The sequence below is a fragment of the Biomphalaria glabrata genome, chromosome 11, assembly GCF_947242115.1.
Source record: "Biomphalaria glabrata chromosome 11, xgBioGlab47.1, whole genome shotgun sequence".
Lineage (NCBI taxonomy): Eukaryota > Metazoa > Mollusca > Gastropoda > Planorbidae > Biomphalaria > Biomphalaria glabrata.
The window spans coordinates 22,789,912-22,802,307 of record NC_074721.1 but is presented as its reverse complement, the minus strand read 5'-3'; the positions used below and the strand labels follow the sequence as shown (position 1 = coordinate 22,802,307).

Below are 12,396 nucleotides of genomic sequence, written 5' to 3'. Positions count from 1 at the left end.
ATTGCAAGTAGTGCTTTTTGTTCTTATGACTGAAATACAATAAAAAAATGAGGGTGTTTATTAATCATCTTTTTGAAGTAACGCTGTATTTTATAAGATTAAACAAAAATTACAAAATATGCAAATAAATGTGCAACCCTTTCTTCACTAAGTAAAATTATGCTTATTACACAGATAGGGATAAATCTTATTCTTTTAAATCTCTTAACAATTGGTGTCTTATTTAAAGCCTTTTAGTGAATAGGCAAATTGTTTTCTTGATTTGTGCATATCAGAATACTAAAAATCTCTGTAATTGTTTAAAAGGACGTTATGTTTCAAGAGGAGGTCATGAAGAACGCTTCTCTGGACGGAAAGATGAGGGCAAACGAGAAGATTTTCAGCGTGGACGAAGAGATGATGTCTCAGATAGAAGGTAATTTGTTCTGGTACCTTTCAATGTTGAGCAATGTTAAGTTCAAATTTGTTCTATTTGTATTTTCTACAATTTATATATACATAATAGATATATTATTTGGCTGGACTTGGCATGAGGAATCCAAATAAGGGACTAAGTCTCTGGTGGGACTTTAGATGTTGATTCTATATGAATTTTGGTGTAAGACTTGGGAGTTGAAGCTGAGTGGGATAAGACCAAATGTCAGCAAGCATTTTTAATTTACTAGAAGTTTTATATAGAAGTAATCTGGCATTTTAGATCTCAAGACTACCTTTTCCTCTTGCAACTTATTATATGACTAGAGGCCAATACTTTATAGGTATGGCATATAGAGTCACTAGTTTGGGATTGGTTATCACCAAAGGCTGCAGCATTTTCAACCTTTTTCCTCCTTGTGGTGTGTTCACCATCTGCCATCAAGAATCCCTCAATGTGTGCCTATTCTCTGCTTCTTTCTCCCAAGTAATACAAAAAGTTATTAATCCAAGGTAAAGTATTTGTACGCATATTTAAAAAGTATATCAATAGATACTGTGTAATACATTTTCTTTTTTTTTTTTTAATCAGACCAGTAAGTCGTGATGGAAGTCAAGGTAAAATTGTTTGTATATTTTTAAAAAATATCTTTTATTATTCAATTTTGGTCTTAAATAATGTAATGAAATGGTCATGAATAATTGTATTTAATTACAGTTCATAGAATTAAATTAATTTAATTAAGTGATCTATGCTAATATGGCTATTGAAAACCATTGGCAGCTTATTGGTTGTCCAAAAACAGAAACCAAAAGCTTATTCACAAATGTAGAAATAAATTCATTTTGATAACCACTTGAATAAATGTTTAAACATAGTTTGCATTTTTTTTCTTGTAATAGTAAAACCTTTTAAAATAATTTAAATTAAATCAAAAAATCAAATTATGGCTTTTATATAGCGCTACTTTCATGCTTATAGCATACTCAGAGCGCTATGGTCTAATCTAATTTGTGGACCAGTGGGGGAGGGGTTATCTGGGAGGTTTTTCTGTGTTGCGTTTAGTCGCTCAGTAAACACAACTCTGCTTGAGTTGGGTGTCGAACCTCGAGCCCCCTTCATAGGTGGCCAAGCAAACTTGGCCTCTCGACCACGCGCCCCACATTTACAGAAATAAATGTGGGCAATATATAAAATTTTGCTGTTACTAAATAATTCAACCTTTTCATAGAACATAGGGATGCACCAAAGGAACGTCCTCACTTAAATTTGAAACCACGCTCTAAACCAGTTGAAAATAAAGAAAATGAGCCTGCTGCAAGATCTTCTATATTTGGAGCAGCCAAACCTGTAGACACATATGCAAGAGAGAAACAAATTGAAGAGAAGCTAAAAAAAAAAGATGACTTTGATAATAGGTGAGAAAAATGTCTGAAAGTTCTAGTAGATCTATACATTAATGAAACTAGAGAAAATATAATTGTACAACAGTTTCGCTTTTACATTTGTTTCCTTCTAAAACTTAACAATCTTTTGTTTCAATCAAATCTGATCTGCTTTAACCCTTCGACAACTAGTGTCGCCGCTACTGGTTGACAACTAGAGTCGATGGGTTGTTTCGTTTACGCAGGCACAGGTAGTTTTTGAATAACTATTTATACCTTTACTAATTCCGACCTAGAAGAGTGATAGTAATGCTATTTTTAGGTGTTTATTTTGTATCTGCAGCATGTTAGAATGGATTTTTAAGATTTTTAAAAAATTACATTTTTTTTTTGCTAGCCGAGAAAATGGAACATATTTAGGCTTATGTTTTAGGCTTTAATAGAATAAGATTTTAATGGGAATATTAATGTTTAAGCTGTAGAATAAGGATATAATGATTGGGGTAAGTAATTTAGAACCATTTAAGACTGATAGTAGTGAAAATAAATAAAAAATTGATACTAGATCCAGTATTGAATATGTTAGATCTAGTCAAACAGGAGATTGGAAGGCAACTAAATATGACGTGATATTTTAATGTTTTTGACCTCTGTAGGCCTATTTATGACTTCAAACATGATGCTTAACCCTAGGTGTATTTTTTCTATTATAAAAAAGGTTTTATTAGTTTTTTTCTGTGAATTTAGTCAAAAAATAGATTTTTTAAAATAGCTGATACAGAGTTATATCCCTTCTCTTAGGGATGGGTTAGATAGTTTCTTACAACTGCTTAGTGGTGAAATGGTTAAACATTTCAAATGAAATATTGAAACTAGTGTGAATGTTTGAGTGAAACATGTGGGAAAATATATTTGGTTTCTATAGTTATATATTTTTAAATGCAAAAATTGTAAGATAAATTTCCTCATGGATTATAAAGATTATTACTTTTATTATTGAAAGTATTCTCCAATAGTACTTGCAATTAAATCATTAAATACAATCCCACTATCTGATATAAACATTTCACATGTAATATTTGAATGAAACTTAGGCAGCTGTGTCCAATTATGTCACTGTCTAGAGAAATAAACAACTGCCTCGCTAAGGCCAACAGTGCTTTTGGACACCTTCATTTGAAGGTATAGGTCTCTTGCCTTCCAACAAAAAACAGTGTCTAAAGAAGTGGTTCTGACCACACTTTTTATGACTCGGAGACCTGGCTGCTCGATACTTCAAACGCTTCCATCAGAGCTACTTTTCCACCATGAAACCACCTTATAAATAACCATGTTCTGTTCTAATAAAAAAGAATTTCGAAGTTGTAAGTCAGGTTGTTGTTTTTTCCTATGTTACCCGGATGACTTTACCTCTTCCTAGGGTTAAGGCTATATTTTTTGGTTGGCTAATTCTATGCTAATGAGCCCGGCAATATTTATTCTGTTTTTGGAGCTGATTTATTTGATTCATAAGCCAAGTTGTTTGATTCCATAAAAAAAAAATTAATAGGGTGTTTGAATTAATGATTTTCTTACCAAAATTTATTTTGGACAGCCAGTTTTGGACATCAGTGTTAATGATCTTATATTATATTTGTTTGTTTGTTGTTGTTCTTTTAATAGAGAATAAATGGGCAAATGTTTGGAGTGAGCTTGGTACATTGAATGAAGTTAAATGCCTAGATCTAGAGAAGAGAGAATATAGAGGATTCAGCTATATAGGGAAGAATGGCTATCCTAACCTGTGCTATACTACAAAATATCATCTGTATTAGAAATTTATTAAATGAATAAACAAAAAACACATCATCATCATCATCAAACTCCATTAGAGTGAGGTCTTGAGAGGCTCAAATCCTCTCTTGCAAAAGCCCTGGACAGAAACCCTGCTGTCTTGCGTAGTGCATAAATGTCGCCATACAGGTAGAGAATTTTGGGTTTCCCAGACCTGTCGAGACGGAGATCAGCAAGTCTGGGGCAGTCAAACAGAATATGAGGCACGGTTTCCTCTTCTTCCCCGCAGCGGGGACACCGTGAATCAAAATTTGGCCATAGCCGCGAGAAATATGAGCCAACAGGACAGTGGCCTGTCCTGCACTGTGCTATAATAGCTTGCTCAGGCCTGGACAGCCTCCACCACGGGGAAGTGCGGTCAGGGCGCCTCATGCGCTCCCAGACTCCACAGGCTTTTTGGGACTTGTCCCAGCACTTAAACCACTTTTCCATTTCTGTTTTTTGTATTATAGCCAGGGCTTGTTGAAAGCTTACAGCCTCATCAGTGGGTGGAATTTGCCCTCCCTGGTGGGCCAAAGAGTCTGCAATTGTGTTGCCAGTCACACCTATGTGACTCGGTACCCACTGCATAATTACAGGGGTGCCATAGCATTGTTTAATGTTATGTGTTGATATTGGGGGGCCATGGTCCGGGGCTTTGCAAAGCCTGCAGTACAAATTTTGAGTCAGTGACCACAACAATCTGTGTTGCCCTCAAATGTCCCTCGCCAAGTTGAGAGTCAATGACTGCCATGGTCTCCGCATCAAAACTGCAAACACTACCACATGGTCCAAAGATTTTGACTTTGTAAGAGCCAAGAAAGTCGATGTAGGCTCCATAGCCTGCTCTTCCAGAATCTATTGATGCCGACCCATCAGTGTATGCAAAAATAGCACTGGGCTTGAAGGTATTAATGGTCTCCAGTGCTAGGATTTGAAGGTCGTTAGATGAACGGCTTTGCTTAATGGCATAAGGGTCTACTAATTTTAAGCGTATGTCGGGGATCGTTGGGCGACACCAAGGGGGAAGGGGATGAAAGCGTTGAATGTTTTGTCGGTTGGTGGAGAGGCCAGCTTCATCAGATAGTCTAGTGGCATGATGCATAAAAGACTGCATCTGGATACGTCTTCTGCATCTCCAACCATCCACTAGTTTTCTAGCTGGGAGGTATTCATCCAGCCTTTTATACCGCTCATAGCAGGTCAGTACTGACCTTTCCCTCCTAAGGTTTAGTGGACCAATATTAGCCATTATTTCAGCCGCATTTACTGGACTTGTCCTAAAGGTTCCACAGACAAATCTTAGTGCTTGGGACTGTATTTTATCAAGTTGTTCAAGAGCAGTCCTAGAGCCATAAATTTGCATAGGTAGGCTGTAGTCTATCTGTGATCGGACTGCTCCTAAATACAGGGATCGGAGCATGTCTGCTCGGGCTCCCCACTTCGTGGATGCCAGCTTCCGCACAATGCAAAGTTTCCCTGAGGCCTTTCTTACAACATCCTGGATGTGCTCACACATTTTTAGTTTGCGATCTAAAGTTACACCAAGGTACTTGGGTAGCTTTTCCATGCTGAGAGTCACACCGTTGAGGGAGAGCTGGAAAGGTTGCCCGAGAATGCCAGTCCCGAGCGTGAACAGAGAATAGACCGTCTTGGAGGTGTTTATTTATAGCCTCCATTTTTGTGTGTATGAACAGAGTGTATGGAGATCTTCTTGTAACACTTTTTGTATAGAGGTTGCGATCCTTCCGGATTTCCAAAGGACAATATCATCAGCATATAGCAGCTTTTGGCATTTTAGCTGTGCCGGTAGGTCATTTATGAAGGCCGTGAAAAGGGCGCATGACAGGACGGAACCCTGGGGGAGGCCGTGCTCGAGGGTCATTTCCTGAGAGTTCTCCGTACATCCTTGTTCTTATTGTACGCTCTTGTAGGAAGTCTCTAATCCAGTAATATATCCGTCCCCGCACCCCCACGGCTCTTATCCTATGAAGCAAACCAGGCCGCCATACTTTATCATATATGCCTGTCTTGGAGGTGTTTATTTCTAGCCTCCATTTTGTGTGTATGAACAGAGTGTATGGAGATCTTCTTGTAACACTTTTTGTATAGAGGTTGCGCTCCTTCCGGATTTCCAAAGGACAATATCATCAGCATATAGCAGCTTTTGGCATTTTAGCTGTGCCGGTAGGTCATTTATGAAGGCCGTGAAAAGGGCGCATGACAGGACGGAACCCTGGGGGAGGCCGTGCTCGAGGGTCATTTCCCCTGACACTTCTCCGTACATCCTTGTTCTTATTGTACGCTCTTGTAGGAAGTCTCTAATCCAGTAATATATTCGTTCCAGCACCCCCACGGCTCTTATCTTATGAAGCAAACCAGGCCGCCATACTTTATCATATGCCTGTTTTAAGTCAATGAAGACTGTGTATGTGCTTTCGGTCCTTTGGAATCCATCTGGTACGCTCTGCACAAAGATGTTGACTTGGTCTATAGCTGACATTCCAGCCCTGAAACCAGCCTGTTCTGGAGCTATAAGACGGGCACTCCTCAAGGTACCAAACCAGACGCTCATTTACCATTTTTTCAGCCATCTTTCCCACACAAGATGTGAGTGAGATGGGCATGTAGCCCTCAGCAGTGGAAGCATCTTTTCCCTTTTTTTGGTATAGGAATAATGGTGGCACGTTTCCAGGCCCTGGGCAGATCACCATCTGCCCAGGTTCTATTTACGAATGCCAAGAGCACGGCCCTTCCTTTCCCCCCTACATGGTTAAGCATTTCCTGGGTGATACCATCTGGCCCGGGAGCCTTTTTAAGCTGGCATTTCCTTATGGCAGCATTAAGCTCGCCTATCGAGAAGGGGGAGTTCGTCGTTCCCTCAGCACTTTCGGTCTGTGGTTCCTTTCGGTCTTTTTTTTTCATCAGCTTTGCGAGCTTTATCAATGGCTTTGGACATTGGGGATTTGTTGATCTTAGCAAAATACTTGTTCAACAAGGTGACAATTTTTTTCTTTGATGAAATGGTTACCCCACTGGGTGAAGATAATGGGGTTGATGTTTTCGTACGCCCAGCATTTTCGAGATTTCTCAGAATACTCCAAGCCTTAGAGCTATCCCTTAGGTTTAACCTTGCACAGGTGTTGGTCCAACGTTCTCGTTTTTCCCTGTTCACAGACGTTTTGACTAGTAGGCTGAGTCTGAGTCTGTTGTATTTCTGCCTGAGTGTTCTGCCTAACCCTAACACAAACATTCAACACACATCTAATCATGCAAACATAAAATAAGTCTAAAAGTCTGTGTAGAAGTCACTATCCCAGTCACCTAATTTTGGTAGAATAAGTGTGTTCATATTTTTATTTTTTGTGTTCGTATTTATGCTCAATTTGAAAACATCTTAATGATTTCATATGAGGGGCTATGCCTGGGGATCTTAAAATTTAGTTAATGTTAATATAGAATTAAAATCTGAGTTTATTGATGCCTAAATATAGAGACTGAAATAAATTATGGTGTTCGGAATCAAATTATGTAGGTCAAATTTGTCTGAATTAAATAAAACACATGGCTTCTTTGACCTTAAGTACAATAAAAAAAATATAGGTTAGGGGTACAAATATAAGTAGTCATCCTTATTCTCCATAAACTAAAGAAGATTTTGATACTTCATTTTCTTTTCTATGTCAAACCATTATTAAATAATGCGCTGTCAAAGTCAAACTTTGAAATTTTGGCCTATAGGGGTCCGAATAGCATAAACTACTCTAGATCTAGAAGAAATAAAAATAGATAGTAACATTAGGTAACATTAGGTCAATAGAATACATAAAGATTAGTCATTAGATCTATAACTAGAATACTAGAGAAATTTTAGAATGCTCAGACCGCCTGGACCAGATATAAAGCATCTGCAAAACCCTATCAAAGTGCTTACATCTAATTGTACAAACAATATTCCCTTGCATGCATTTGTGTGTGTGTGTTAATATGCAACATTATTAAAGAAAATATAAAATATAATTAATTCTTCATAATTCAAAAAAGCAATTTCTTAAGTCACTGAAATTAGCCATTTCAATAAATGCTGGGTATAAAAAGTATATATTATTTGACAAGAGACACATTTTTTCAATAGTTTTAAGTTGTTTATTGATTATTGTTTTGTAATTACTTTTATCCCATTGAAGCATAACAAGGAAATAATGAAATAAAATCTACTGAAATATCTGACAGTGTATACATGTGTAAACAATATTCCTACTAGAACAATCTAGCTAGACCTAGATGTTAAGTTAAACATTAATATATGTAAATATTTTCAAAAATCCATTTATTTAGTTATTTTTTAAAAATAGAAATTGTTACAAGGTAATATCAGACATATTACTGTGATATGGGTATAATACGAGAAATACTCTTCAGTCAATTAAATTTAGTTAAATTTTAGGTTAACTAAATTAATTAAACCCTACTAATTGAGTTCAATTAAAAAGCAGCGTAGTAAAAAAGAACTTTTTCAATCACAAATTATTATCAACAAATGTTGATGGTATCAAATTACAAAATATTGCTTCAAGTACTAAAAAGTAAGTTCAAGGAAGTACATAACAATACTACAGTAGTTTGAACATTATGAATCACATTCCAAATTTGCTATCACTATTTTATTATAGTATATATATATAGACAATTTTAAAATAAAAAATAAAATAAGAACAAAACATTAAGAATTAATTGCACAATTTCTATAAAACAATTTTATTGCTATGTTATTGATTCCTTTTATACTAATTTATAAAAAAAAATGTATGTCATTTTATCATTTTGAATTAGGTGTTTGCAATATTGACCAGCTTTTGCAGACAATCAAGAAATGCTTATACATTAAACAATATACAAACGTTGACTATAAATGTGCTATGCAGGTGTAGAAAAATGGAATTACAGACTTTTCAAACATAGTTCCTAGATTTCAAATTTTATTAGATCAAAAATTTTTAAACGATGTTGTTGTTTCATTAGTTGTTTTTTTTAACCTTGATATTGTTTTACTGAAATAGTTTTAAAATCTAGGAATATGTATACAATAAACAAAAGGGTTTGCAACTAAAGTAAATTTACATTTGAAAATATGGGTCTAGTCAGTAGGGAGAGAACTTGGGCCGTTCCGCTGCCTTGAATGCTGATGTAGCTGTAAGTCCTACCCTCATTTTGGTTTGAAGTGGCTTCCCACCTGTCATAGCTGATGGTGTGGGCAACGAACAAGCTAGTGATATTGAAGATGGTGGTCCCTGAGCACCGATGGAGGCAGGGTCGACCAGCTGGCCCATGCCATTCAGGCTGGCCATGCCGTTCAATCCCAGCATGCTCGGAGGTGGTAGGGATTTGACAACAGTCATGGCCATGGGGTGGGGAGGTAATTGAGGCAGGGGGCCAGCCATAGACGACACAGGGGGCAACGAGGCAGGGTCAAGGGTCAAAGTCTTATGCAATTCCATGCTGAGGACGAGAAAAAAAAGAAGGGGGGATATTAGGCATACTGAGTGAAACAGTTACACACTATGATAATGGGTATGTCACAGAATAGACAGAGAGAAATAGAAAGTTAAATAAAAATGTAGTATTCGTATAAATTAATTAAAAAAAATTGAGCTAATTATTCAATTTGTTAATTATAATTATAACTTACAGACTCTTCTCTTGTAGACTAGTGTAGATTAATCCTCTTCTCTCTTGTAGCTTGTCAAATGCAAATACAGCTTGAGTAGTTCAATAATAATCCATGTAACTTTAAGTAATCTAATTAATAATACATGTCAATATGAGCATCAAAGTGGTAGTACTAAAATAATCCAGTCATATGCCATTGGATGGCTCAAATGCTCCAATTTACAATTAATACAAGTTCTGTCAAGTAATCCAAAATAATAATCCACAAAATAATCCACAGTGGTTAGGAAGTTCACAAATAGGTAATCCAAGATAATCACTAGGGGCTTCTGTTAGTTCAAATTAATATAATCCACTTCTTGGAAAGATAGAACTTGTACAGGTACTTGTATATTAGGCTATGTATTACTCCTCAGTAGCCCAATCAATAACAACAAATCAGGATATCCATCAGTATGCTGAAAATAAAAATATTGACCATAAGTAGATGAGTGTCTCAACTGAGAGCAATCTCTCTACAAGACTTGAATGGTAGTGACCATGTCAGAGTCTGAGTGTGCCAATGATGAATAATGGCGAGCACTCGATGATGAAGCGGTGTATCTGTCATCAAACAGTGTCTTGAGTGGTGTAGCTCTTTCTTTCACACAGAGAGCTCTAGGAACAGGGTTGTCTTCTGCTCTCAGTTCCACACAGGTAGCTTTAGGACCAGGGTTGTCTTCTGCTTTCGGTTTCACACAGGGTTGATGCTGTAGTTGATGAATCTCAGCATGCAGATGTGGAATAGCTTTGGCAAAGCTATTTACGTTACTTGAAAGGCTCGTTCTGCTTGTAATGCCGTAACTGGTGTTGATGTCTAACTAGTTTTTGATGACCTAGATCTAGTTAGAGATGACCTGAATTTCAATGTGTTGGAATCTTGTCTAGACAGTGGCGGGCAGGCGATTGTGTTCTGTGGCGTTTTGACACAGAATTCAAATCTAGATCTAGTGATGTTTTATAGCTTGCTTTATTACAGGTTGAACTGCAATGTCTTGTAAATACCTTAATTGCCTTGTAGATCTTGTGAGCAATCTGGATTTAGTTCATGCTAAGTTAGACGCCATCTTGGGAAAAAAAATGTTCTGGTCTTAGGTGTATTCTTGCGCTGTTTACTTGAAAGGTGTAGGTTCGTTGAGAAGTGCAGGTTCACTTGTCTTTTAGGACACCTTTACTGGCCACCATATGTCACGGCCTGGTTCTTGTTACAGGCGTGATGACGCGAATGTCTCTGTGTGTCGTAGATACCTCTTCTGGTACTACCATAATGTTCTTCTTAACTAAATACTTTCCTACACGCACTAGATTTGCAAGTGCGTAAGAACACTAATATACAAAACTCTCCAACGACAACATTTAGAATTATTAATAAACACGCTGGTAGCAGACATGGATTTTATTCACATATATAATAAATCACAAAAGACATCACACATTATACATATCCAAAAGAAATAACTCTATGATCATATGTTATACCTGAGGAGATAATAACGCTCCTCTCTCTACAAGAGACCAACCTCAACTGAGGTGTTCACCTCGTGGTCATTTCCCGACCAAGAAAAATCTCGTGCTGACCGCACGGAATAGTTAAGTGACTACTAGTCACCAAATGTTGCAAGGGTTCTAAAACTGATATATGACACCTTAGATAGGCAAATTAATGTTTTTATTTCAAAAGCTCCATTAGGTGTAGATACCCAGCGTACAACATTTTTGTCTATTTCAGATTTGACAAAATATGCAAACACTGTGAAACACTGCATTCATTCTTAATATTGGGAATTGAAGACATTGCTATAATTACTATTATTAGATTTGATGAGGTTTGACTTTATAATGCACTAGCTTATTGCTGAAGATATTCTTATGATCTGTAAAGGTTTGGACTATTTGTCCAGCTTTCAGAAAACACAAAACGTGTGTGCTTATTTAACATTTTATTTTCAATCTAGTGCTAGCAGTCAAAGAAAAGACTCTGAAAGTGGACGTGGTAGTAGGCTGAGCGGAGAAAGACTAAATAGTACAGGTGACAGTAGACGCCACAGTGGTGATAGATCTGGTAAGTTAATTTAATGTCAGACCAGATTTTCCAACTAGTAGCAGACCTGCCTACCTTTATGCAAAATGTGTATTCATTACGCAAAATCTCTTTAAAAAATAATGACAGCCAGTATGCAAATACGAGTTTAACTCTCCACATTGCTCATTTTGTATCTTTTTTTTTCCCTCTTGCTAGCTTGCGAGTAGTCATGGATGACACAGACTCGTTTGAGACTCACTGGTGACATGAAGTGATTTTGTAGTCACTTTGATTATCTCGTGCCTTTTGCACAGAAAAGCTATTGGTCTAGTACTAACAATGAAGTGAAAACCTCAGTTATTGACTGATCCTTGTAGAGACTGGACCTGGATATTTTTCTCAGTGGGAATATATATGTATTGTGAGGTTTATTCTGAGTATGGAACATGTTTGTTAAAATAACTACACACTAGTGCCACCCAACAGTTGAGTTACAACGGAGGTCACACTAAGCTGTTCTATGGTAAAAGAAAATTGATAGCAATTAGCCTTGTAAATGAAGAAATTGAGAAAGCAGTGTGTCTTATACAAGAATCATAGATATAATCTACCTAAGACTTGATCATTGGACTGTTCTTGAATACTAGATTCTGATTTAGATCTAGATACCTATGATTGTATTAAAATGCCTAAACATGAGACACTGTTTAATACACTGTGGCTTGAAAAAGATATATCTAGATTACCTAGATCTACAAATCTTGGCTTCAATAAAAGCTTTTCCTTCCTTGGTCTTGTAGACAAAACAAATTGACATTTGAAACATTGGTGAAGCAGCACTTAAATCGCATCTGAAATAGGATAAGCTCAAGCAAGAGTCTGGTAAATCAGATGGTTACCTGATGATTGCTTCCATATATATCAAAAAGGCTGCCACAATGACTATCACTTGTCCTACACCCACAGCTATGCCAATTACCCCACAAATTCCTACAATCATTAATTTATTGCTAAGAAGGCAATCAACCCAGTCTTTTGAACATCTCAAAGGC

General features: G+C 36.9%; 1 protein-coding gene across 2 annotated transcripts in view; it reads left to right on the top strand.

Annotated features, from left to right (window-relative positions):
* Positions 1-12,396, top strand: part of LOC106080027 (eukaryotic translation initiation factor 4B-like) — a 36,424-nt gene that overhangs the window by 15,712 nt on the left and 8,316 nt on the right. For both annotated transcript variants that reach the window (XM_056003488.1, XM_056003489.1), the window contains exons 9-12: positions 307-415; positions 1,007-1,032; positions 1,647-1,833; positions 11,277-11,383. In XM_056003488.1, coding sequence (XP_055859463.1) covers positions 307-415; positions 1,007-1,032; positions 1,647-1,833; positions 11,277-11,383 — 429 coding nt within the window. The remainder of the gene's footprint in view (positions 1-306; positions 416-1,006; positions 1,033-1,646; positions 1,834-11,276; positions 11,384-12,396) is intronic.